At 51.4% G+C, this 22609-nt stretch overlaps 1 protein-coding gene across 1 annotated transcript; it reads right to left on the reverse strand.

Moving 5' to 3' along the window:
- Nucleotides 1-581: 581 nt before the first annotated feature.
- PLBD2 (phospholipase B domain containing 2) lies at nucleotides 582-21538 on the reverse strand. Its single transcript, XM_020887848.2, has 12 exons — nucleotides 21195-21538; nucleotides 13969-14062; nucleotides 11654-11812; nucleotides 9730-9830; nucleotides 9306-9520; nucleotides 7305-7402; nucleotides 4826-4986; nucleotides 4142-4237; nucleotides 3809-3880; nucleotides 2820-2972; nucleotides 2154-2316; nucleotides 582-2046 (listed from the first exon to the last, which is right to left on the reverse strand). The coding sequence occupies exons 1-12, from the start codon at nucleotides 21482-21484 to the stop codon at nucleotides 1879-1881; spliced, it is 1770 nt and encodes a 589-aa protein (XP_020743507.1). The 5' UTR covers nucleotides 21485-21538; the 3' UTR covers nucleotides 582-1878.
- Between the last annotated feature and the right edge of the window lie 1071 nt (nucleotides 21539-22609).

A 22609-nucleotide genomic window follows, 5' to 3' on the forward strand; every position in this document is an offset into this window, starting at 1 on the left:
CACCAGTCGACTGGCCCCAGAATTGTTCCTGGAGGGATAGAGTCTAAAATATCAGTCAGTTCAGAGAAACTTGCCCAGAATAGGAGTCTTTCCAGCTCTACCTATATGTGGAACTTAAAAAAGTTGAATTCCCTGGTGGTCCAGTGGTTTGGACTCCACGTGCTTCCAATACAAGGGGCATGTTTTCAATCCCTGTTTGGGGAACTGAGATCTCACAAGCTGCTGAGTTCAAGCAATGTGCCCCACAAAAATTACACATATACATATATATAGCAAACCCACTCCCACCCCTCAGCTGTGCTTGTCTTCCCAGAGCATTTATCAACATCATACACACTGTGTTTATCTACTTCCTCAATGTAAACATCATGGAGGTTTTTTTCTTTTTTGGTACCTGTTATGAGGTATCCCCAGGACCTTATAACAGTGCCTGGCATGTTTTAAATATGTGATAAATTCTTGCTAGTGAATGAATGTTGAGTGTGTAAGGCCCCACGTGGGCCATGTCATAGCCACCACTGCAGTGAATCTCACCCTCCTCCAAGCACACACACACACACACACACACACACGCAGAGAAATGCTGCTCACATCATTACCTATTTAACAGTTGAGGTACTGCAGGCACAGAGAAGTTAAGTACCGTAACTAGTAAGAGGTGGAGACAGGATTCGAACCCAGGCCTCTGACTCCAGGGCTATGTGCTTTCCTCTCCCCAAGCATGGCACGAGTCTTGTCTCCAGTGGAGGCTCTGGGTGAGATCGGATGGGGAGGGACTCTGTGCTGCGTTGATCTGTCTTCCCCCACCGCCACCCTTGGTAGGACTCAGGGAGTAGGGGGTAGGACTTGGTGGTTAACAGAGCCCTACAACAGGACCCAGAACAAGGTAGGTGTTCAATAAGCACAGGATAGATGGATGGACGGACATGGGTGGATGGATGCATGGGTAGATGGATTGATAGTTGGATTATAGATGGATATGGGGATGGATGGATAAATGGAAGATGGGTGGATGAACGGATGGATGACCGTGCGGATGAACGAGGGGTGGGTTGGCACGTGAATGCCTATACAGATGGACAGACAGGATGGACAGGAGGGTGCATGGGTGAACGGTCAGAACTCAAACCTGAGAAGAGAAAGGACGCTGACCCTGCTGTCCCCGTGGCCCCAAGAAGCACAGCACAGGGGCCTCGGCCTCTCTTGTTTAATGGCAGCACAGCCTGCAGTGTGGTTCCTGTAGCAGGGGGCCTGAGGGTCCTGCCCGGAGGCCAGGGGCAGGCTGGAGCTGGGGGGGCGGGGGCCACGAGGCTGGAGCCAAGGGGCTGACACTCCTGCTTGGCCCTGGGGAGAGCAGGACTCTTGGGCCCCTCCAGCCACAGGTAGCCAGAAACTTTGGTTTTTCATAGCGTTTCCAGTTTCCGTCCGCCAGGAGGAGAAACAGGGGCAGCTGCTTCCCCAGGAGCAGATGGGCAGGGGGTGGGGATGGGAGGAGTGATGCTGACCTGGAGCCAAAGCTCCAGAGCCACGGGCAGGAATGGTGCTGGGATGTAGGCCCTGGGGCCTCTCCTGCAGAATCGGAGGGACCCGAGGGTGGTAGAGAAAAAAGCAGGAGAAAGATGCAGAGGGAGACAGGGATAGCATCACCCAGGCAGGGGAAACAGTCAGTCCCGTGCCCCCTGGGGTTCCGTTCCCCACCCCGGAGGCCGCCCAGACGAGAGTGAAGCTGGCACCAGCCCAGGTCCCCATCCAGGCACAGCAGGGCGATGATGCCCCCTCCCCTGCAGAGAAGGCAGGCGGGAGGGCAGGGTGGCAGCCAGTTGGGTGGTCCCCGCCAGGGTCAGCGGGGGCAGAAGGCAGCAGAGCAGAGATGGAGCTTCAGTCCCAAGAGACCTCGATGGGCGAGAACTTCCAGAGGTCAGGCTGGCCCATGTGCAGCATGCCACTGAAGGGCGAGGTGCTCCACTGGAACGGGGGCAGCTGGTCCCACGTGGGGCCGCTGACCGCCAGGAGGCGCAGGGCCTTGGCCAGGGCCGCGCTGGTCACCTGTGGGTGAGGGGAGGGCAGGTGGCTAAGTCGTCCCAACCCAGGAGGCCCTGCGGCTCCCCACCAACTCTGACCACCCCCCACCCACAGCACCCCAAGCCCGGTACCTTCACGTCGATGCCCCCGTGGGAGCGCTGGTGCAGAGCCTGGAAGGGGTAGGAGCCATTGGCTGGGTTGAGGTCGGAGCGGGCAGAGATGGCGTTCTCCCCATTGGGCTTGGGGGTGCAAGCTTTGCACAGTGACAGGGGGTCGTGTAAGAAGTCGTTGTACCTGGATGCGGAAGGAGAGGAAACACCAGTCGTGCTGGGGGCAGGGAGACTGGATTCCAAGCAGCAGCCCCATAACCCAGCCACCTGAGTTCAATGTGCCAACCTGGACTTCCGTCACCCACCCCCTTTGGCTGGTCACTCCATACCCATCACTCAGCCCTTGGCTCTGCCATCCCTCCCTTGGGGTGTCCCTCTGGGCCCCCACTCCAGGCCAGGCTAGAGACCCCGCTTTGTCCCTTCACAGCATTTCCTGGAGTTCAGACAGTCCTCGTTACTCATCAACATCACTGTGAGCACATCTCTGCAACCCCTGAGGGAGAGCATGCTCCCCGAGGACCACGGGGGCATGTTCTGTGCTCTTGGCTGTCCAAGGTCCTGCTGACGCCTCAGTCCTGCTGTCACGGATGCATCACCCTCTGCCGCCCTCCGGCTTGTCGGGAGGCTAGAATGAGTTACTATAAAGCTCCACCACACGATTCTGGGCTCCCGGTGCCCCCCTCGCACCTCATAAGCCGCATCATGGAGTCCAGGTCGTGTACCAGCGTGTGGTTCCGTCGGAAGATCTGGGCCCGGGGACTCCCGTCGTAGGAGAACCAGTCCCCATAGCGGGCCACCAGGGCCGGCAGCCCACTGGCGTTGAACACGGACTCAAAGGACCTGCCGGGGAAGAGGATGGTCACTCACGACCCACACTGACTGTACCTGGCCATGGCCTCAGAAGCAAAGAGGGCAGTCGTGCCAGGACATGAACACCAACAACCCCAACGGTCGGGATTACAATAATCATGTCTTTTGTTAGTGCTGCTGGGAGGCTTGGAGGGGTGGCCAAGTAAGTTCTGGACTCTAATAAGAGATGTGGAGTTCAAATTCTGACCTCACTACTGACCAGGTATGGAACCTCAGGAACTTTAGGTACTTTCTCAAGGCCTCAGTTTCATCATCTGTGAAATGGGTACAGGAGCCGTGGTTACCACGTGCAGTAGTTATACAGATCAAAGGAGATAACCCAGGTAAAGCACTGTGAGGGGTAAAGGGTGCTGGCTGTGCAGCCGGTTAACGCAGCTCCAGCTGGGGACCCACGGCAGGGGTCGGCACCTGAGCCAGGGCGCTCCCCACCACCCTGTGGCGGGTGCAGACTAGGGGGCCCCTACAGACGCCAACCCCACAACTGTACCCCAAAACTGTCAGGGCTTTCCTGGCGAAGAAGGGGATGGGGTGGGTTTCTTTCTTCTTTTTTGTTAACGATTTTACTTTTGTTTCTTTTTTTTCTCCCCCCTGCTGGCTACACCACATGGCTTGTGCGATCTTAGTTCCCCAACCAGGGGATCGAACCTGCACCCCCCACAGTAGAAGCACGAAGTCTGAACCCACTGGATCGCCAGCGAAGTCCCAGGGTGGGTTGCTTGGAGGAACTAAAGAATCACCAGGGAACGACCCCTCCCCTGCATGGAAAACTGGGCAAAGGGTGGGAAATACCAGGAAGCAGGACATACGGGATGTTGTAGCTGGCCCAATAGGTCTTCTGGTAGAGCTCTGAGGTCCTGTCGGCCACCACCACCATGCCCCTGCGACCAGGAAGAGAGACGGGGTGCAAATGGTGAGAGAGAAGGCTCCTGCAGGCACTGCTGTGCTCAAGGACCCCCGAAGGCTCCCCACTGCCCACGGGTAGATTATGTCCCAAATCTTGAGCCCCAGTCCACGGCTGCCTTCTCCTCCAGGCTTGCCTTCCTGAGGTCTCCCCTCCCACACAGAGTTTCAGTGGCCTCCAGGACTCCGCCAAGGCGGTCCCCTCTGCTGGGGCGCCCTGCCCCTTTCCGGGTACTCACGGGATCTGCTCCAGGACGGTGAGCACCCTTCTCCCAGGGCTGGGCCCGCCAGGCACAAACGCCTTGTAGTCCACGATCATCCACTGGTTGTTGTACCTGCCAGGCCCCAGGAAGGAGAGCTGAACAGACCCGGGGCCGCTGCCCCAGCCAGCCGCTGCCCCCAGGGCCACACACAGCCAGGAATCACGTGGCCAGGGTGCTCTGGGAGTGTCCGGCCAGTCAACCATCACCTGGACACTGTGGCTTGCCCAGCCATCCTCACACTCTTCTCTCATCACGCTGCTTACCTGCTCCGGAGGAGTCTGTGGCTCCCTAGTGCTTAATGGAACAAAGGTGGATTCTTCTGCCCAACCTCCTAAGACCCCGTCCAACCCGGTTCCAGTGTCTCTGGCTCACAGGGTCCCCATCCACCCATATCCACCTCCTCAGACGGCCCACCCCACTGCCCCCAGAGCTTGAGTTCCACGTTTCTTCCTGGCCTTTCTCTGGGAGCCTTCCCCGGGTGGAGGAGCCTGTGAGAGAGGGGTAAACCCTTTCCTTCCCCATGCCTCCGTTTCCCCACGTGTGAAACAAGAGGACTCTGCTAAGAGGGTGGGCTGTGTGGCCCCGGTGCCACATCAGGTCCCCCCAGGGTCTTGAGTATTGGTGGGGAGGTTGGGTGGAGAGGCCACGGTGCCCACTCACGTGCCACTGTTGAACCTCTTGAAGATGTCAGCCCAGGAGTCCCCGTCCAAGGCCAGGCGATTGGCCACGACATTGCGCATCCACTCCAGCACGCAGCCCTTGGGCTGCACGTACTTCCACAGGGCCGGGTTCCTATTGCCGATGGTGGTCTCCAGGGTCACCTGTGGGAGAGACCAGGGCCACTGCACTGAAGGGTCACCTGACTCACCGCTGGGGCATGCTGCCACCTAGGGGGAGCACTGTTACACCAATCATGGCTCAGAACTGTTGACTAGTTTTTTTTTTTTAAACTGGCCTCAGAAGCAGTACTCAGGCAGTCTACAGAGGTGGGTAGGGAAACAGTATATCTTTATTTGCACTACCGTCAAACCGAAATGCAGCATCTTCCACTGATAATGTGGGCAACCTGCCAATGTTATCAGCAGTACCTGAGACGGTCACCAACAGATGTCATGGATGTTTTCCCACCATACAACAGGACTGCACACAACTCAGATTGTGTATGCTCCCTGTAACTTCCAAATTATGGCAGGGAGCCCACCTGCAACCAGTTTCTTATTTAACATGCTAATAAAGCAGCACCTACCGGCAGACCCCCGAGAAACGGCAGGCTCTGTTTCAGACCACCGCAAGGAAGCGAATATTGAAAGGAAGCAAGTCACGTGAATTTTTACTTCCCAGCTCCCAGAGAAGTCGTTTCCACGACACTGTGCGTGTGTGTGCTCAGCTGCTCAGGCAAGTCCGACTCTTTGTGACCCCATGGACTGCAGCCTGCCCGGCTCCTCTGTTCATGGGATGCTCCAGGTAAGGATGCTGGAGTGGGTTGCCATGCCCTTCTCCAGAGGATCTTCCCGACCCAGGGATTGAACTCATGTCTCCTGCACTGGCAATTGGATTCTTTACCACTGAGCCACCTGGGAAGCCTTTCCATTATACTATAATCTATATAATCTACGGTAAGTGTGCAATCTACTCTAAATCTACTATAAATGTGCAATAGTATTATGTCTTAAAAAACAATGTGCATACCTTAATTTAAAAAGAGAAAAGAAAAACCTGATTACAACAGTCACATTAAAGATCACTGATCATAGATCACTGCAATGAAAATGAAAAAAATAAAAATGTTGCAAGAATTACCAAAATGTGACAGAGATACAAAATGAACAAATGCTATCTAAGCTATACCATCTAACCTATAATCTAATATAAATGTGCAATAGTGTTATCTTAAAGAACAATGTACGCATCTTAATTTTAAAATAGAGAAGAAAAAATACAAAACAAAAAAATGATTACAATAGTCACATTGAAGATCACAGATCACCATAATGAATATAATAATAATGAAAAAATGAAAAATATTGCGAGAACTACCAAAATGTGACACAGAGATACAAAATGAACAAATGCTGGTGGGAAAATGGTGTTGACAGACTTGCAGGGTTGTTAAAAACCTTCAATTTGTAAAAATCACAGTATCTGCAAAGTTCAATAAAATGAGGTACATCTGTATATTACATTAAAAGCTTACATACTATTTCAATAAATGCATGTCAATGTAATTTGTCTCCTTTATAACCCCACATGTTGGTTTATGCATTTAAAAGTATTATTCTGAGAAGGGGTTCACAGCTCCCCAGACGGCCAAAGGAGCCCATGGAATCTTTGTTAAGAACCCTAGTGGAAGGTAAATTTCCCGTTTGGACACTTTTCAGGTAACAGAATCAAACCGGGATCAATCCTACAAGGATCCACTGTCCTTCCCAGGCTTCACTCCTGCTTTCCCAGCCCCAGACCGCAGCAAGGGGGCCCCCTCACCCACTGCCTGGCCCCTCTCAGGCTTGTTCCCACATCTAAGGGGACTAAACGCCCTGCTCCTCACATAGACTAATAGAAACAAAAAAGGCTTTCCATCCCCGTCCCCAGGAACTGGCGTCTTCTGCATCTAGGCTGTTTTTTAAGGGATGTTTTTTTCTCCTCTGCAGTGTTGCCCTGGTGACCACAGGGCTTGCTGAAATCCACCAGGGGTGCCAGGAACAGACTTCTGAGAGTCTGGCACCCAGCCAGGAAAACCGATAAAAACAACACACTGTAATAAACAACATTTATTCAGAGAACCCGGCCAGGTTTAGAGGGGGCTTTGTGAAAAACAAGAGGAAAAGCAGAACAAGGAAGAGCAGAGTCATGGTGGGGAGAGAAATGGCTTGTCCTAAATACGTAAACACAAAACGAGGTCACTGGGGCAGAGGATATTTTTAAAGGGCCCAGACCAATAATTTCCCAAGAGCTGGGTGACAAGGCAGAGGTCCAGGCCAACCACTGGGTCTGGGGCCTCAGATCTACATTTTTTGAGAGCACCCCCTGGTGGAGGATGCACTCACCCCGTGCTTGGCGGGGTGTCCACCTGCTGCACCTGAGCTGCCAGCTGAGAAGCTGCCCGGCGGGGAGGAGAAAGGTAACACAGAAGATGACTCACCAGCCCGCTGCCAAGGATGTAGAAGTCATCACAGGAGAAAATGGTACCAGGATAGGATGAGAAGATCACCTTGTTGCCAGGAGCCCGGGTAGATTCCGCTGCAAGGGCAAGAATGAACTCAAGTTGGGGTGGGGTGGCGGCTGGTCAGACAAGTCCATATGAGGACCCCCGCAGCTCCATCCAACCAGGAGGGGCAGCAGGCGTCAGAGGAAGCCCCCCACTCCATTCTTTCTGAGAGTTAGCAAACCAGGCCATTTGTATAAAAGCTAGTAGCAAAATGGATATATAATTTTTTAATTATTATACTTTTGGCTTTCCTTTTTTATTGCAAAAAATCTACTGCCAAAAAAAAAAAAAAGGTTATTCAGACAGCAAATACCCAGAAGTCTCAGAGTACACACTCTGTGGTTATTTTTTGGGGGGTGGTGATTATCCCCTGCTTTACCAAGGTATAACGGACAAGTAAAAATTGTGCTTAAGGTTGCACTCTGTGATGATGGGACAGCTGTAGACACTGTGAAAGGATGACCACCAACAACTAAATTACACATCCATCATTTCAGTTACCTTTGTTGTGTGTGTGGTGAAAACACTTAATTTCTGCTGTTTTGGCAAGTTTCAAGTATACAATACTGTGCTGTTAACACAGTTACCATGGTGTGCTTCAGGGTAAGTAGACTTTAAAAATCTTACTTGTCTTCTAACTGGGAGCTGGTCCTCTCTGATCAACATCTCCCCATAGTGGTATGTGAGATCTATTTCTCCCACCAAGGATCAAACCCAGGCCCCCTGCACTGGGAGTTCAGAGTCTTAGCCACTGGACCACCAGGACAGTCTCAAGTCTATTAATTTTTAGGAGGTCTATAGATGCACACGTATAAATGCATCCCCCCAAATCTGGATGGATCCAAACCAAAATGGCATCAGTGCTGTCCTCTTAGGAGAGGTCTGGGATTTTGGAGGAGGGCATCAAGGGAGATGTATTTCTCCATCTCTAGTGGCAGTGAGAACATACTAACACATTACTAGGATAAAAAAGTGTTTAAACAAATGGAATGGTGACGTACATTTTATTTAAAAGTCCAGGGAAAAAATGTAACTAAATGATCCCCTGTGGGTTGCGGAGTGTTCCAATGACTTTTACTATGTGTGTATCATTTTGCTGTGTTTTCCAATTTTCCATAACATACATGTATGACTTATGTAGGCTTTGTTTTTAAGATTGTTTTTTGATGTGGATCATTTTTGAAGTCTATATTGAATTTGTTACAATATTGCTTCTGCCGTTTATGTTCTGGTTTTGTGGCCTCCAGGCATGTGGGATCTCAGCTTCCCGACCAAGGATCGAACCCACATCCCCTGTATTGGAAGGTGAAGTCTTAACCACTGGACTGCCACGGAAGTCCCTATTTCCCCACTTCTTGAATCTGAATTGGTCACCTTACTTGCTTTGAGCACCAGAATGTTGTGCCAGTTTCAGTGGGCCCTCAAGAGGCCTTCCACACTTCCCTGTCCAGATGTCACAGGAACAGGCCTGAGCTAGCCTGTGGGAGGATGAACGCCCATGTAGCCCAACTGTCATGTCATCCCAGCTGACAGCAACCCCCAGAAATGCAGATGAGGCCACCCTAGGTCAGCCAGCTCACCCCAGCTGAATACAGAAGCATTGCTGAGCCTGGACAACATCAGCAGGCTTGGTTCAGAATAACAAAACCACCCAGGTGACCCACAGACACCCACAGATATTGTGAGTAAAAACAAATGGCTATTTTAAACCTTTGTTTTAAATTGATTTGATCTGTTATGCAGCAGTAGCTTGCTGATATACCTTGTAAAATAAAAATTAAAAGGAAATAAACTAGTCAACAGTAACATGAACTTTTAGCGTGGCCTTACAGTGACCCCAGTGTATATAGGGCCAAGACGCACACCTCCTAGCACTGTGCAAACTGTGTACCCACAGACATGCCCACACACACAGATCCACCCACATCTACCCACCTTGGGGCCCTTCTCTGAACTGGAACCAGTACTTCTTCATGACGCGCAGCATGTACTGGTAGGAGTGCCACGTGTTGTGGGCGACCAGGAGGTCACTCTGGCCAGGCAGCAGTTTGATGAGGGCAGAACAGGAGCCAGAGCCCATAGCATGGTTGGTCTTGGTCTTATTCAGGGCCACCTCTAAGTCTTCGAGGTCCCCAGAGATCTGCAACAGGCTGTGGAGGGCCAGGGTGCTGGAGGGTTACCACACCTGCATTATGTACCCATTTCACAGAGGAGGAAGCTGAGGCACTGGGAGGCCTGGCAACCGGTCCGAGGCCACGTAGCCAGGAAGTGGCAGGGCTGGCACTGGAACCCAGGCCTGTCTGACTGTAAGGTGCGTGGCCCTCTCCCCTGCCCTATGCACTCTAGGGGTGGCACTTACAGGAACCCCAAGGGTTTGATGGTGAACTTCCCAGTTGGAAAGGTCACACTGCCTTCATAGCTGTCCTCTAGGCCTTTCAGCTGCAGGAGGGTCAGCCGCACCTAGGGGGAGGGGAAAGGGGCAGAGGGCAGGGGGCAGAGGGAGGGTGAGGCCTCTCCCCCAGGCTCACACCTTCTCCTGCGATGGGAGGGGCTCTGGCAAGAGAGGCTCAGATGCACCCTCCAGGCTCCAGCCAGCCCTGACCCCCTCCTTAACCACAGCCACCCCTCCAAGCTAAGCACCCTCCTGCCATCACCTAACTGCATGTCTCCATTCTGCGCCAACCTCAAATCACCCCCGCATAAGGGCCTAGCTCAAAGCCACCTCCTCCAGGAAGCCTTCCAGCCTGCCCTGGCCCACTGTGGACGGCTCCCTGTTCTGAGTTTTGTTACTGGCTACGCTGCTGGCTCAGGGCACTGGTCTCATGTGGCTGACTTCTCCCCACTGTCACTGTCATTGTTCTGTAACCATGGAGTATATCACTGTGTCCCCCATGGGGCCTTGGCCTGGGCTGGACATACACCAGGCACTTAGCAAGCATCTGTAAGACAGATGGACAAAAGGATAGATGGAGGGATGGATGGACGGGCAGAACTGATAGATGGATGGTGGCTGCGGAGGTGAACAAGAGGACGGAGAAAGGCAATCATCTAGATGGACAGGAGAGTGGAGAGAAGGACAAATGTTCAGGCAGGTACTGAAGTAGATGGACAGGACAGGATGGATTCATTCCCTCATCTGTCAAAATGCAACAAACCTTCACTTACAAAACACCGACAATGTGCCAGCCCCTGTGCTAGGTACAAGGGCTATCACAGCGGACAAAGCAGATGTGGTCCTTGCCTTGTCCTCATGGGGCCTGAGTCTGGCTGAAGACAGGCACTGAATGCCTTGTAAGAGTGCTACCAGGAAGTGCAGAGAGGGCACACGGCCGTGAGGATGGTGGGGGTGAGCCGGACAGAGGCGGGGGAAGAAGAGTGTTCCAGGCAGAAGGAACAGCACTTTCTAAAGTCCCGAGGCAAAAGGTAACACATCTTGTTCAAGGAACTGGGAGGAGACCAGAGGCCGGAGCACAGATCAAGGTCAGCAGGCGATGAGGCTGGAGAGGGAGAGGGTACCAGGGGCTGCTGAGGCCACATTACGGGGTGTGGCATCACCCCGGAACAACAAGGCAGCCCCTGGTAAGCTTTATGAAGAGCCAGGACAGTGCAAGGGGATGGACTAACAGATGGACAGCCAGATGAGTGCCAAGACTCTGATCAGAAAGATGAGGAATGAAGCAGGGAAGGTGGTCAGTCAGCAAGATGGCTAGACAGGTAGAAGGGAGGGCAGATGGACAGACAGAAAGACGATGAACCATAACAGGTAACCAAACAGGATATAGCAACAAGGTGCGTGGACAGAAGATCTTGACAACCAGGCTAAGATGGGCAGGTAGGTGACAGATGGATGAATAAGAAAAGAGTGAAAAATGGACAGGCTTGTGGGGGGTAGACAAATGAGCTGACAAACTGGATGCACGGATGGGTAAATGGATGGACAGACGGATGGATGGGTGGGTGGGTGGGTGGCTGGATAGACGGATGAAAGAATGGGTGGGTGCAAAGAGAGATGGATGGGTGGGTGGATGGATAGATGATGTATAGGAGGGAGAAAGGGAAGGGTGGACATGGGGAGAAGGAAGACTGGACAGATGTGAGAATGGATGGGTAGGCAGATGGCTGGGTGGATGGATGGGTAAGGGAGGGAGGAAGAAAGGGCTGGCTGACAGGAGTGGGTGACACACAGGTTGGCCAGTGGAACAGGGGCAGCCACAGTGGCGGCAGGTCCCTGAAGCTGACCCAACCCGCCACCCCAGCGCTCTGAGCACGGGGGCTGCGCCCACCTGGTGCCAGTAAGCAGAGCCATTGTTCAGCTCCATCTCTTTCTGCATCCACTCCAGGTTGGCCTCTAGGAAGTTCTTGAGCCTCTCGCAGTAACCGACTTCGTACTCGAAGGGGCCGCAGTAATTCACCACCGTGTTCATCCAGTACATGTAGATGAGCTGGGGCGGGAGGTGGGGGGCGTGAGGTGGGTGAGGGCAGGGGTGGGGCAGCAGCGCTGCTCTCTTCCCCGAGGACCCCCCTGGCCCCGCACTCAGGCTCAGAGCCCCTACTCCCAGGCAGGTCTCCAGAGTCCAGGAGCCCTGGTGGGGACACCCCTGAACCTTCACCCATGCTGGCTTCTATCCCCAAGGGCCCTTCCCACCCAGCCAGCTCTTACTCCCTCCGGTCATGGCCCAATGCCCCTGGCCGCCTCCCTCCTCTGAAAGCCTTCAGCATTCACCGTCTGTCCTACAGGAAGCCTCTTTTGCCACTGGGGACCCCCGCCCTCACCGCAATCTACATGTAGTCAATCAGTCAATGACCAGTTTTGCTGAGCACCTATTATGTCCTGTCTCAAGCACTGAGGACACAACAGTGAACTTGGCAAGAGAATTGTGTGCCAGTTCCACCAGCCATCAACGGGCTGTTCCCACCTCCCTGCCCTCCAAGGTCACATGAACTGGGCCAGGCTGGAGGGTCAAAGATCACATGACCCCAGTCACCTCCCTCACCCCAGCTGATCCAGAGCCTCCCTTGGGGGCTGGTGTGCAAGCTCAGGGAGATAACGTGAGCAAAGCACCTGGCACGTGTATCTGGAGTTTCTCATGTGAGAACCACTTCGGGCCTTGCCTCCGTGTTCCTGGCTCAGGCTACGAAAACCACGAGAGATGGAATTGTGCCTCATTTACCACTGGGCACCCCAAACCACGAGGGCCTGACCCAGTGTCTGACCTCTCCCCAGACACTGAGGTCCCAGGAGGGGATCTCAACTGCAACTGCGGGTCAGAAAGAGGAGAGGGAGTTTACAGAAGGCTGTCGGGTTGTATCCCATCTCCTGTGATGGGCTCTGTCCCCCTCACCACTACGCATCTCAGACCCATCCACACTGCACGTTCATTTTCATGGCTCTATCATCTTGCACTGTGTTGGGTACCACAAGCTGGTTGCCCGGGGGGTACCTGCTGGTGGCATTTGAGTGTTCCCGCCTAGGGGGATGCTCTGAACCCCTCACGCGCACCCTCGGGTCACCTCTAGGGTACATGCCTGAGGAGCGGGGCCACTGGGTCCTAAGGCACATGTGCGTTCAACTCTACAAGCTAATGCCGAGTTATTGTCCAGTGGGGGTGTCACAGCCCCACCCACCCTGTGGGAGCGTGGCCGGCACACCATAGCCTCACCCATTCCCAATGCCTTCTGAAAGGGGTGACTACCACTTTTAAACAGCCCCAAAGCAGTTAAAGCAACACAAAAGTTTGTTTAAGGTTTCATCACATGTAGTAAAACCAGTTTAACCCAAGGCAGGGAGTGGAAATAACTCAGTCCACTCACTGATGAGTGGGTAAATAAAACTGTCTGTCCCTAAGATGCGGTATTATTTGGCCATAAAAAGGAATAAAGTTCTAACTCATGCTAAAATGTGGAGGAACCCTGAAAACAAGTGAAAGAAGCCAGTCACAAGAGGCCACATGTTGTATGATTCCTTTCATAGGAACTGTCCAGAATAAGCCAATCTGTAGAGACAGAAGGTAGATTAGCGGTTGCCAGGGGCTGGGTGGAGGGGCAGAAAGGGAGGTGACTGCTAACGGGTATGGGGTTTCTTCCTGCGGTGATGAGAATGTTCTGGAATTAGATAGTGGTGGTGGTCGTGTAACCTTATGAATACAGTAAAAACCACTGGAGTGTACACATTTTAAAATGGTGAATTTTATGGCATGAAAATTCTGTCTCAATAAAAATGAATGAATGAATGAAAGGGAATGGGAATGGCAGCCACCCCGTGCAGTTTGGTGGGTGTCTCTGGGCTAGGGGAGGCAGGGGAATGGTGTTGAGAAAGGGGTTTCAATTAGTATTAGTACCATTCCAGGGTTTAGTTTGGGCGTTTATTTTATTATTAAGCTTTGTAACTTGGAAACACGTTAAGTGTTTTTCACATGCATCAAAGAGTACCCAGGGTACTCTTTAACAAAACAGGTGAGCCTTTTCTTCCCGACTGAATGGAAGGCCGGGGATGGGGGAGACCCCCCCTACACACATCTCAGACCCCTCCGAAGCTCCCTAGGGAACACACCTGCTGGGTGGGGGGAGTCCCGGGTTCCCCGACCGACCAGGCCCTTACCTCCTCGGACACGCTGGCCTCCACCACGCCCGCGGCATAGGCCTGCAGGCTGTCGTTGAAGCGGCCGTTCGTGTGCAGCTCCAGAAAGGCCCACCTGCAGAAAGGAGAGGGGGACACCTGGTCAGTGAGGGGGCACGCATGGAACGGGTGCTCGGCTCGGCTTGCAGCCGTCTGCAACTACAGAAAACAACTCAGTGATGAACTGCCGTTCACGTGGATGTCTGTCGATCTGCCTCCGTACATGTCTCAGGCTGAGTCCCTGAAAGCAGAACTGCTGGGTCAAAGGATACATGGATTTTTATTTTTAACAGATGTTCATAAACAGAGCTATACTAATCTTTACTCCCCACCCCGCCCCCAGGATAACACCAGCTACTACCTAGGGAGGGCTTCCTCTGTGCCAGGCACTCTTCTAGTCATCTCCATATCTTTTTCTTGTTTTAATTCATTTAGTTATTTATTCTTGGCATCACTGGGTCTCGTTGCTGCAGTGGGCTTTCTCTAGTTGCAGCGTGTGGACATCTCATTTGGTTAAATTCTCTCCATACAAATTAGCCCATTGGCTTGTCACTGATATGGAAAATGCCTGTATTTTAATAGATCTTTGCTTCTGTTTTTGCCATAGAGTGCTTTTCAGCTTTGTCCTATCTTTCCTTTACGGTTCTGGATTTCATCCTTGCTCCAAGGACACAGAAATGTTCACCCAGGTGACTTCTGTAACTAAGGAAAACATTTGTGAAGGTAATTTCTTTTAAGAAAATGAGGGCGACAGAAGACACCGATGAAAGCTTGAGGTTATGTGACAGGAGAGCCAGGCGGAGCCAGGGCGGTCCCGTGGAGAGCTGGCTGAAAAGCCACCAAGCAGCTCCAGAACAAGAACAGCTCTGCCCGAGAGAAGACGCAGCAGAGGCAACGACTAGCGAACGTTCACACCCCGAAGTCTCGCCAATCAAGCTTCTTTGAGCACCTATGGGCACCAGACACCAAGGGTACAAGAAAGAATGCAACTGCTGTGACGAGAAAAGGAATAAAGTGCCATGGGCACCCTGAGGAGGTACACTCCTGCTGCTACGAGTAAAATCTAGGAAGGCTTCTCAGAAGAGGTGATAGTTCCTCTGGGTTTTGAAGTTTAAGTAGGAGCTTGCAGGAAGAAGGGGGTCAGAGGGAGGAGAGGGGAAGTAAAAGAAAGAAGGCCAAGCTCTGAAAGTTCCAAAGCAAAGAAATTGAGCCACAAGATAAAATGGAGCTGTGGGGACTTGTTATGGGGCCCCAACACAGTGGATAACAAGTCCCAGTGCTAAGCACATCACGTTTACTTCTCCCTCTAAATTCTTCTGACATGTACAGATGTGGGACCCGAGGCTCAGAGAGGTGAAGCCACTTGCCTGAAGTCACACAGCAAGTAAGTGAAGGAGCTGAGACTAGCACTGCAGAGCATGCGCTCTGAGCCTCTAACTTAACTGAGTTTTGTGGGCAACTGTTTTGTCCTTAAAGGGGAAGGGGTTAGTTCTTACCAAAGGAATATGAGAGCCATGGACTTCCAGCTAATGACTCACATATAATCACAGATAAGGATAGGAAAACACAAGAGCCTAGAATAAAGGTCTGAAATTTAAAGGAGAGCAGAAGACAAAGAGAGCCTGGGCTTGTGGCTCCCTCAGGCTGAGTTTGAATCCCCAGGGCTGTCTCTTACTGACTGTGTACCTTTGGGCAAATTGCTTACCCTCTCTGGGCCTCGGTTTTCTCACCTGTAGCATGGGCAAAGTGATTCCCACTCCAGAGGGTTGCCATGGCAGGTGCCAGAAGAGAACTCACGTTTTACAGCCACTAAATACGAGTCTTATCATGAATCTGAGACGGGAGGTTTGGAGTGATCCAGTAGATTTGGTGGTGGGAAGAAATTTCAAACAGGGCCCAGTATGTAGATTCACTTATGACCAAAAAAAAAAAAAAATCACAGGGAATCAAGAAAGAATGTATACAAATTACCTAAAACCAAAAAGGCTGTTCAGATACTAAGTCTTGGTGATAACTGAAAGGTCAGTGGCCTTCCTCCAGACAGCCCCTCCTTAAAAGCTCTCTGGCAAGGAGCAGGCCATGGTGCCGAGTCCATGGACTCAGGCGGTGGCTGAGAACTCACCCTGTGACCCGGACTCTCACAGCCCTTATGGAGGCATAGGAGGGTCCTTGTTCACAGCAGCCTTTTATTTTCTGGCTGTACTGCTTGGCTTGCAGGATCTTAGTTCCCCAATCAGGGATAGAACCCATGCCCTCTGCAGTAGAAGCTCAGAGTCTTAACCACTGGACCGCCAGGGAAATCCCTGGCATTTCTGAGTAGAGCTGGAGAAAACTGGACCCTCTCAAAACATCTGGTGTTGGGGCCTAACACAATAACCTACCCATAGATGCAACGGGCGTAGAGAACCATGTGGCAGGCTGCCACATGTAATGAGGTGTCAGACACTAGATTTTTTTCCCCCCCAAAAAAAACCCAAAAAACCCAGGATTAGAGAAGGACAAATGGTAGATTCATGATAACCTCAAGTTCAAAAGCATTACACAAGCAGAGACACACACCAGTACACATACACATGTATGTATGTAAGTTTAGGCCTGTTAGGCATAGAAAATTCTGGAAGAAAGAACTCACAGTGGTTTTATATATAAAAAGAAAGAATGAGGGCACGGTTTATCTTCCACATCCCATCTCACTTTTCTAAACGGCTAGAATTTTTTTTACTATGAATAGTTAAGTGTGTGCTCAGTCGTGTCCAACTCTTTGAAACCCATGGACTCTAGCCCACCAGGCCCCTCTCTCCATAGGATTTTACAGGCAATACCGGAGCAGATTGCCATTTCCTTCTCCAGGGGATCTTCCCAGCCCATGGATCAAACTCACATCTCTTGAGTCTCCTGCATTGGCAGGTGAATTCCTTACCACTAGCACCACCTGGGAAGCCCTAAATAGTTAAGTACTCTTAACTATTCAGTACTATTAACTAATAATTAAGTACAAAAATATAAAAGAATGCAGCGTGACTCTTCCAAGCTGGATGAAAAGGAAAAGAATGAGTGGACAGTAATAATCCACTCCCAGCCAGGCCACGGTACTGTAAATAAGGAATGAGTCACTCCCCTTGTTCAAGATAGTACCTCCTGCGTTCCGCCCTGGGCTGCCTTATTCCAAAGGGCAACTGGGGTGATTCCATCTGGATGGGGTTTATTTACTTCACCAGAGTCCTCAAAAAACCTGGTCAGGTGGGTTTCGGCCTATCTTTCCAGAACACCTTAAAAAGAGAGAGGGGATTCCAGTGCTGAAGCCCCTGAGGCTGATCTCTGAGGATCCCTCTGTTGCTTCAGGCCCTAAGCCCTTATCAAACGATTCTTTTGCAGAACCTTGCAAGGCTGGCACCATTCTCACCACGAAAGTGAGGCAGCTGCTGATGATCACCTGTAGTAAGTGTCTGGGCAAAGATCTGAACCTAGATCTCTCTGATGTTAAGCCTGAAACCTTGCTGCAAACCAAACCTTCGTACTTTTTCAGCCTCAGTTTTCCCATCTGTAAAACTGGAAGGTTTGGACATCAGCAAATGACTTCTGGAATACCTCACTGCCATGCTGGCTGACAACTTTGAGACACTATCCCAGTCTCTGGACAAAAAAACAACAACAGTAACAACAAAAAACAAACTACTGAGAAAAGAGTGTTTCTAAAGAAAAATGTTCCCATTAGACTATTCTTGATTCAGAGATCATGGCCTTCTGGCTTGTTTGGTTCTAAAATAGCTGACCGCTTTAGAAGATGAAAAGGGAAGAGATCGATAAATATTGTTCTGGTTTGTTTCTAATGCACTTGCTTGACAAAAATAGTCAGCTGCACAGAATCTATTTCCTCAATCTTTTTTTTTTTTTTTTTCTGGAAAGTCTATGGCCCACACTGTGATTTTATGTCAGGGGCAACTAATACCTCCGAGATGACGCCGGGGTTTAATGAAGAGGCCACGTTTGGGAAAAGTCGGACCATTCTAGTGAAATGAGCATGCGTGCATGCTCAGTTGCCCAGTTGTGTCTGATTCTTTTGCAAACGCATGGACTGTACCCCACCAGGCTCTTCTGTCCATGGGATTTCCCAGGCAAGAATACTGGAGTGGGTTGTCATTTCCTTCTCTAGGAGATCTTCCCAACCCAGGGATCGAACCCGTGTCTCCTGCATTGGCAGGTGGATTCTTTACCACTGAACTACCAGGGAAGCCCGTGACATGAGCAGGTTACAAATCTCCCTTCCCCATCACTGCCGTTTCAGCATATAGTGTGCCCTGGACATCCTCTACTATGTGGGATGTACCACCTTATCTGTGGCTATCACTCCTTTTCCATTCATGATGGTATAAGTTGATCTTTTGTGACTTTTCAAAGAAACAGTTGGAAAACTAATAAGAACCTGCCGTAGAGCACAAGGAACTCATTCCATACTCTTTAAAGGCCTATATGGGAAAAGTATCTTAAGAAAAAGAAAAATGGATTTATGAATATGTGCAGTGCATTCAATTTGCTATATACCTGAAACTAACATAACATCATAAATCAACTATACTTCAATAAAAATTTTTTTAAAAAAGAGTTGGGTGATAATTAGCCATTTTACTGGGCTGTGTTTCTGCTTGTTGGGTGATAGATTTGGGTTGTTTCCCAGCTTCCTATTAGGTTAATTCCCTCTTAATGGTATTTACTTCCTCTCTCAACTTGAAGGCAATTTAGATCAAACAGCTGGTTGGGGGGCATCAGGTCAGAAAAGGAGGAAAAGGTAAAGTTGGAGGGGTCAGCCTCCCCAGGACCAAGGCCAGAGCCAGGCTGGGGCAGGCGCTGCCTCTGGGGGCATCTCTGATCCCCCAAGTGTCAAGTCCTAAATGTTTTAGGCTTCACGGGAGCCAGTCAGATACAGCACAACTGAAAGAAGAGAGATGATGAGTGAAAGGACCATGCAAGTTATCCTGAAAATTCCAGGATCTGGTGAAAACTCAGGGCCAGAAAGGAGGGAAAGATGTCAACTCTAGGTGAACAGAAGAGCCAAATCATGATTTCCACTCTCCAAAAATTGAGACAAATCAGTTGACCTCAGATCAGAGGTTCAGATGCTTAGTAAAGAGGATACCCCAGCTGTCTTTCTTACATCTCACTCCTGAGTTCCCACGAAAAGTGTCTTTGGGGGAATTCCCTGGCGGTCTAGTGGTTAGGATTCGGTGCTTTCACTTCCACAGCCCGGATTCAATCCTTGGTCCAGGAATTGAGATCCTACAACTGCAGAGCATAGCCAAAAAAAAAAAAAGGGTGTCTGAGGGCTGCAGTTTCCTAGCTTACAAAACGGGGGCTTCCCATGTAATTTTCCTTCCATCATAGTCCCAAGTGCTGTCAGACCCAGAAGGAAAGGGGCAGAGTGGACAGAAAAGATGCTGGAACAGTGAAGTGAGAGCAAGGAGTGCAGAAGAGAACAGGGTTCATTTCTCAGTTTCCCCAATTGTAAAACAGGGGCAGAAGACACCCATTCTTCTTCTCTTTCATTCACTCCTTCCTTTAGTAAATAAACAGAGGTACTTTCTGTGATCCCCCTGAATTTTCCTTCGAGCCCCACCTTCAAGGGAGGAAACAGGCTCAGAGAGGTGAAGTGATTCGCCCAAGTCACACAGCATCAGAGCTGAGCCTGGAAGAACTTTCCATCCAGCACAATCATGGGAATCCTCTCCCCACTTTTCTGTTTTCCATAATTGACAGCAACACAGCCCATTGGGGAACTGCTGGGGCCAAAGCCCCTCTCCCATGTTGAGCCTTATCTCTGTGCCTCCTCCCAGCTGATATCCAGGCAGAGACTGTCAGGCTCTCTTAGCTCTGCTAAGCAGGGCCAAAAATATATGAGTCAGCAGAGACTGGGTCACCAGATTCTAGAGTCATATCCCACAGAGTTCTGGTTTCCTCTGTAAATGCCAGCCTACCCTGTGGCTTCCTCTCCCTGGGAGCCTTCCCAGATTAGCCCCACTCAGCTTCTGTGTCTGCGGTAAATCCTCTTCCCACGATTCCCGGTCTATCTATCAAACACCCTCCCAGGTGCCACAAAGCCCCAGAACTGGGGTGTCCTCGGTGTCCTGTGTCTCTCCAACACCTGCAGGAATGAATGCATTCCAGCAAACTGGATGAGTCCAGGATGGGCTAGTGTGGGTAGGGTCCAGGGGACACACAGGGTTTCCTAAGACCCCCAACACAGCCTAGGTCCTGGGCCTGGGCCATGCTGACAAGTCTTTGAGGCAGATGTTCCCCACTTCCAGGATTTTCCCTCCTCACACTGTTTCCGCCACTGAGTGGGGACCCCCTCAACTCTGTCTCTCCATGGCCAAGCACACCAGGAGAGTGAATGAATGAATGAATGAGCACAAGCCTTGGTACAAGGCCTGAGAAAGGCACTGCCCAACTTCCCAGGTAGAGCATATCCTCAAATTCCAAGATGGGAAAATGAGAGCCCAGATAGGCAGAGGAGTCAGGTAAGAGCCATATATCAGAATGACAGCCCAGACCCCTGCGACAAGGACAGTGACAGTGACTGCCAAAGACGGGGTCCTTGGCTCCATACTAAGCATCTGGACAAGCGACTCTCCCCCGGACCAGGAGAGAGGAGGGAAGTGGAGAGCAGAAGCCAAGCAAGGATACCATCTGGGTCTTTGTGAATTTAGGGACTCTCTGTTTTCAGACTGGCCTGGAATCCAAGCTCAGTCCTGCTGCTCTGGTTCCAGAAAGGAGGCAGGTGGGGCTGGCACCCACAGGGCAAGCTACAACCAAGGAAGTGAGAATTTCTCCTGGAGAGGTAGTAAAATCCCTCTGGTCCCTGGGAGTGAGACGGGCGGTGGGGGGGTAGGAGGGGCGGGGGGGGGGGGGGGGAGGAAGGGGGGGGGGGGGGGAGGAGGAAAGTGCTGGCCTATGTGGGGATTACTGTGTCGCCAGGGAAACAGAGGTCCTCTCATCCCTGGCTGAAGGCAAGGGGCTGGCCCTGAGCTGAGGGAGGCCTCACTGGCCCCACCCAACCACGGCGCTGCAGCCTCAGAGGAGGGAAACTGACCCTCAGGGAGACAAGGATGGGACTCTTGTCATCGGCAAGAGGCCCGTCCTAGGGGCAGGCTAGGCCCGGCGCCCACGCAACTCCCTCCCCCGGCTGGCCCGCGCGAGATCCGGCCAACCCTTACCCGGTCTCGCGGATGGCGTTGGTAAGGTTGGCCCAGGCTACGGCGTCAGGGTGGCGGCCATCCACCAGGCGCAGCTGGCCCGTCTCCGGGTCCAGGAGCAGCGAGCGGCAGCGGGAGGCGGGCGGAACCGGCATCCCCCGTCCCCGTTGGCCCCTCGGGGTTGGGATCGCGCCGGTCAGGCCGCTCAGGAACAGCCCGACCAGCAGGGCCAGCACCAGGGCCAGCGCCAGCGCCCGCGTCACTGCCCGGGCCAGGCGGCCGCCGGGGGAGCCACACATCGGGGCCACCATGACGGCGCGGAGCGGGTCGCCGCAGCCCGGCTCACGTGACAGCACTCCTCTGCGGAGGGCGGGGCCTGGGCAGGCTGGGGAAGGCCCGGTAGAGGGGCGGGGCTTGGGCCAAACCTTTCCGGGTGGGCGGTGCTCTGGGGGGCGGGACGTGAAGGGCGGGGCCATCTTAAAGGGGCCAGGTACCTCCTTTGCCTACTGAAACCTTGCCGTAGCACTCTTCCTCCCAACTTTTTTTTTTTTTTTTTTAATTTTTAGTTTTTTTCTGAGATTGAGGTATCCTAGTTCCCCAACAAGGGATAGAATCCAGGCCCTTGGCAGTGAGAGCACGGAGCCCTAACTACTGGACTACCAGGGAATTCCGCCAACTTTTTATTTTTCAAAATTTTGAACCTCAAGAAAAGTTGCAAGAATAGTGAAGTAAATACTCATATGCCTGCCATCAATTGCTAACATTTTGTCACATTTTATTAAATTTGTCTAATATTTATTAAAATATAATATATTATTATTATTATAAATATATACATATATTTGCTCAACCATTTGCAAGTTAACTGAAGACATCGTGACCGAGCCATCCTAAACACTACAGATGATCATATAAGAGAAAAGATATTTTCCTTCATAAACACAATACCGTTATAACATTCAGGAAATTTACCATTTACTAATGATGGTCTATCATTTTGCCTTCTTACACTGTTCATGGGGTTCTCAAGGCAAGAATACTGAAGTGGTTTGCCATTGCCTTCTCCAGTGGACCACATTCTGTCAGACCTCTCCACCATGACCTGACCGTCTTGGGTGGCCCCACACAGCATGGCTTAGTTTCATTGAGTTAGACAGGACTGTGGTCCTGTGATCAGATTGGCTAGTTTTCTGTGATTATGGTTTTAGTATGTCTGCCCTCTGATGCCCTCTGGCAACACCTACCGTCTTACTTGGGCTTCTCTTACCTTGGACGTGGGGTATCTCTTCATGGCGAACTGTGGTGTTGGAGAAGACTCTTGAGAGTCCCTTGGACTGCAAGGAGATCCAACCAGTCCATCCTAAAGGAGATCAGTCCTGGGTGTTCATTGGAAGGACTGATGCTGAAGCTGAAACTCCAGTACTTTGGCCACCTCA

The sequence above is a fragment of the Odocoileus virginianus genome, chromosome 12, assembly GCF_023699985.2.
Source record: "Odocoileus virginianus isolate 20LAN1187 ecotype Illinois chromosome 12, Ovbor_1.2, whole genome shotgun sequence".
In the NCBI taxonomy this organism is placed as follows: Eukaryota; Metazoa; Chordata; class Mammalia; order Artiodactyla; family Cervidae; genus Odocoileus; species Odocoileus virginianus.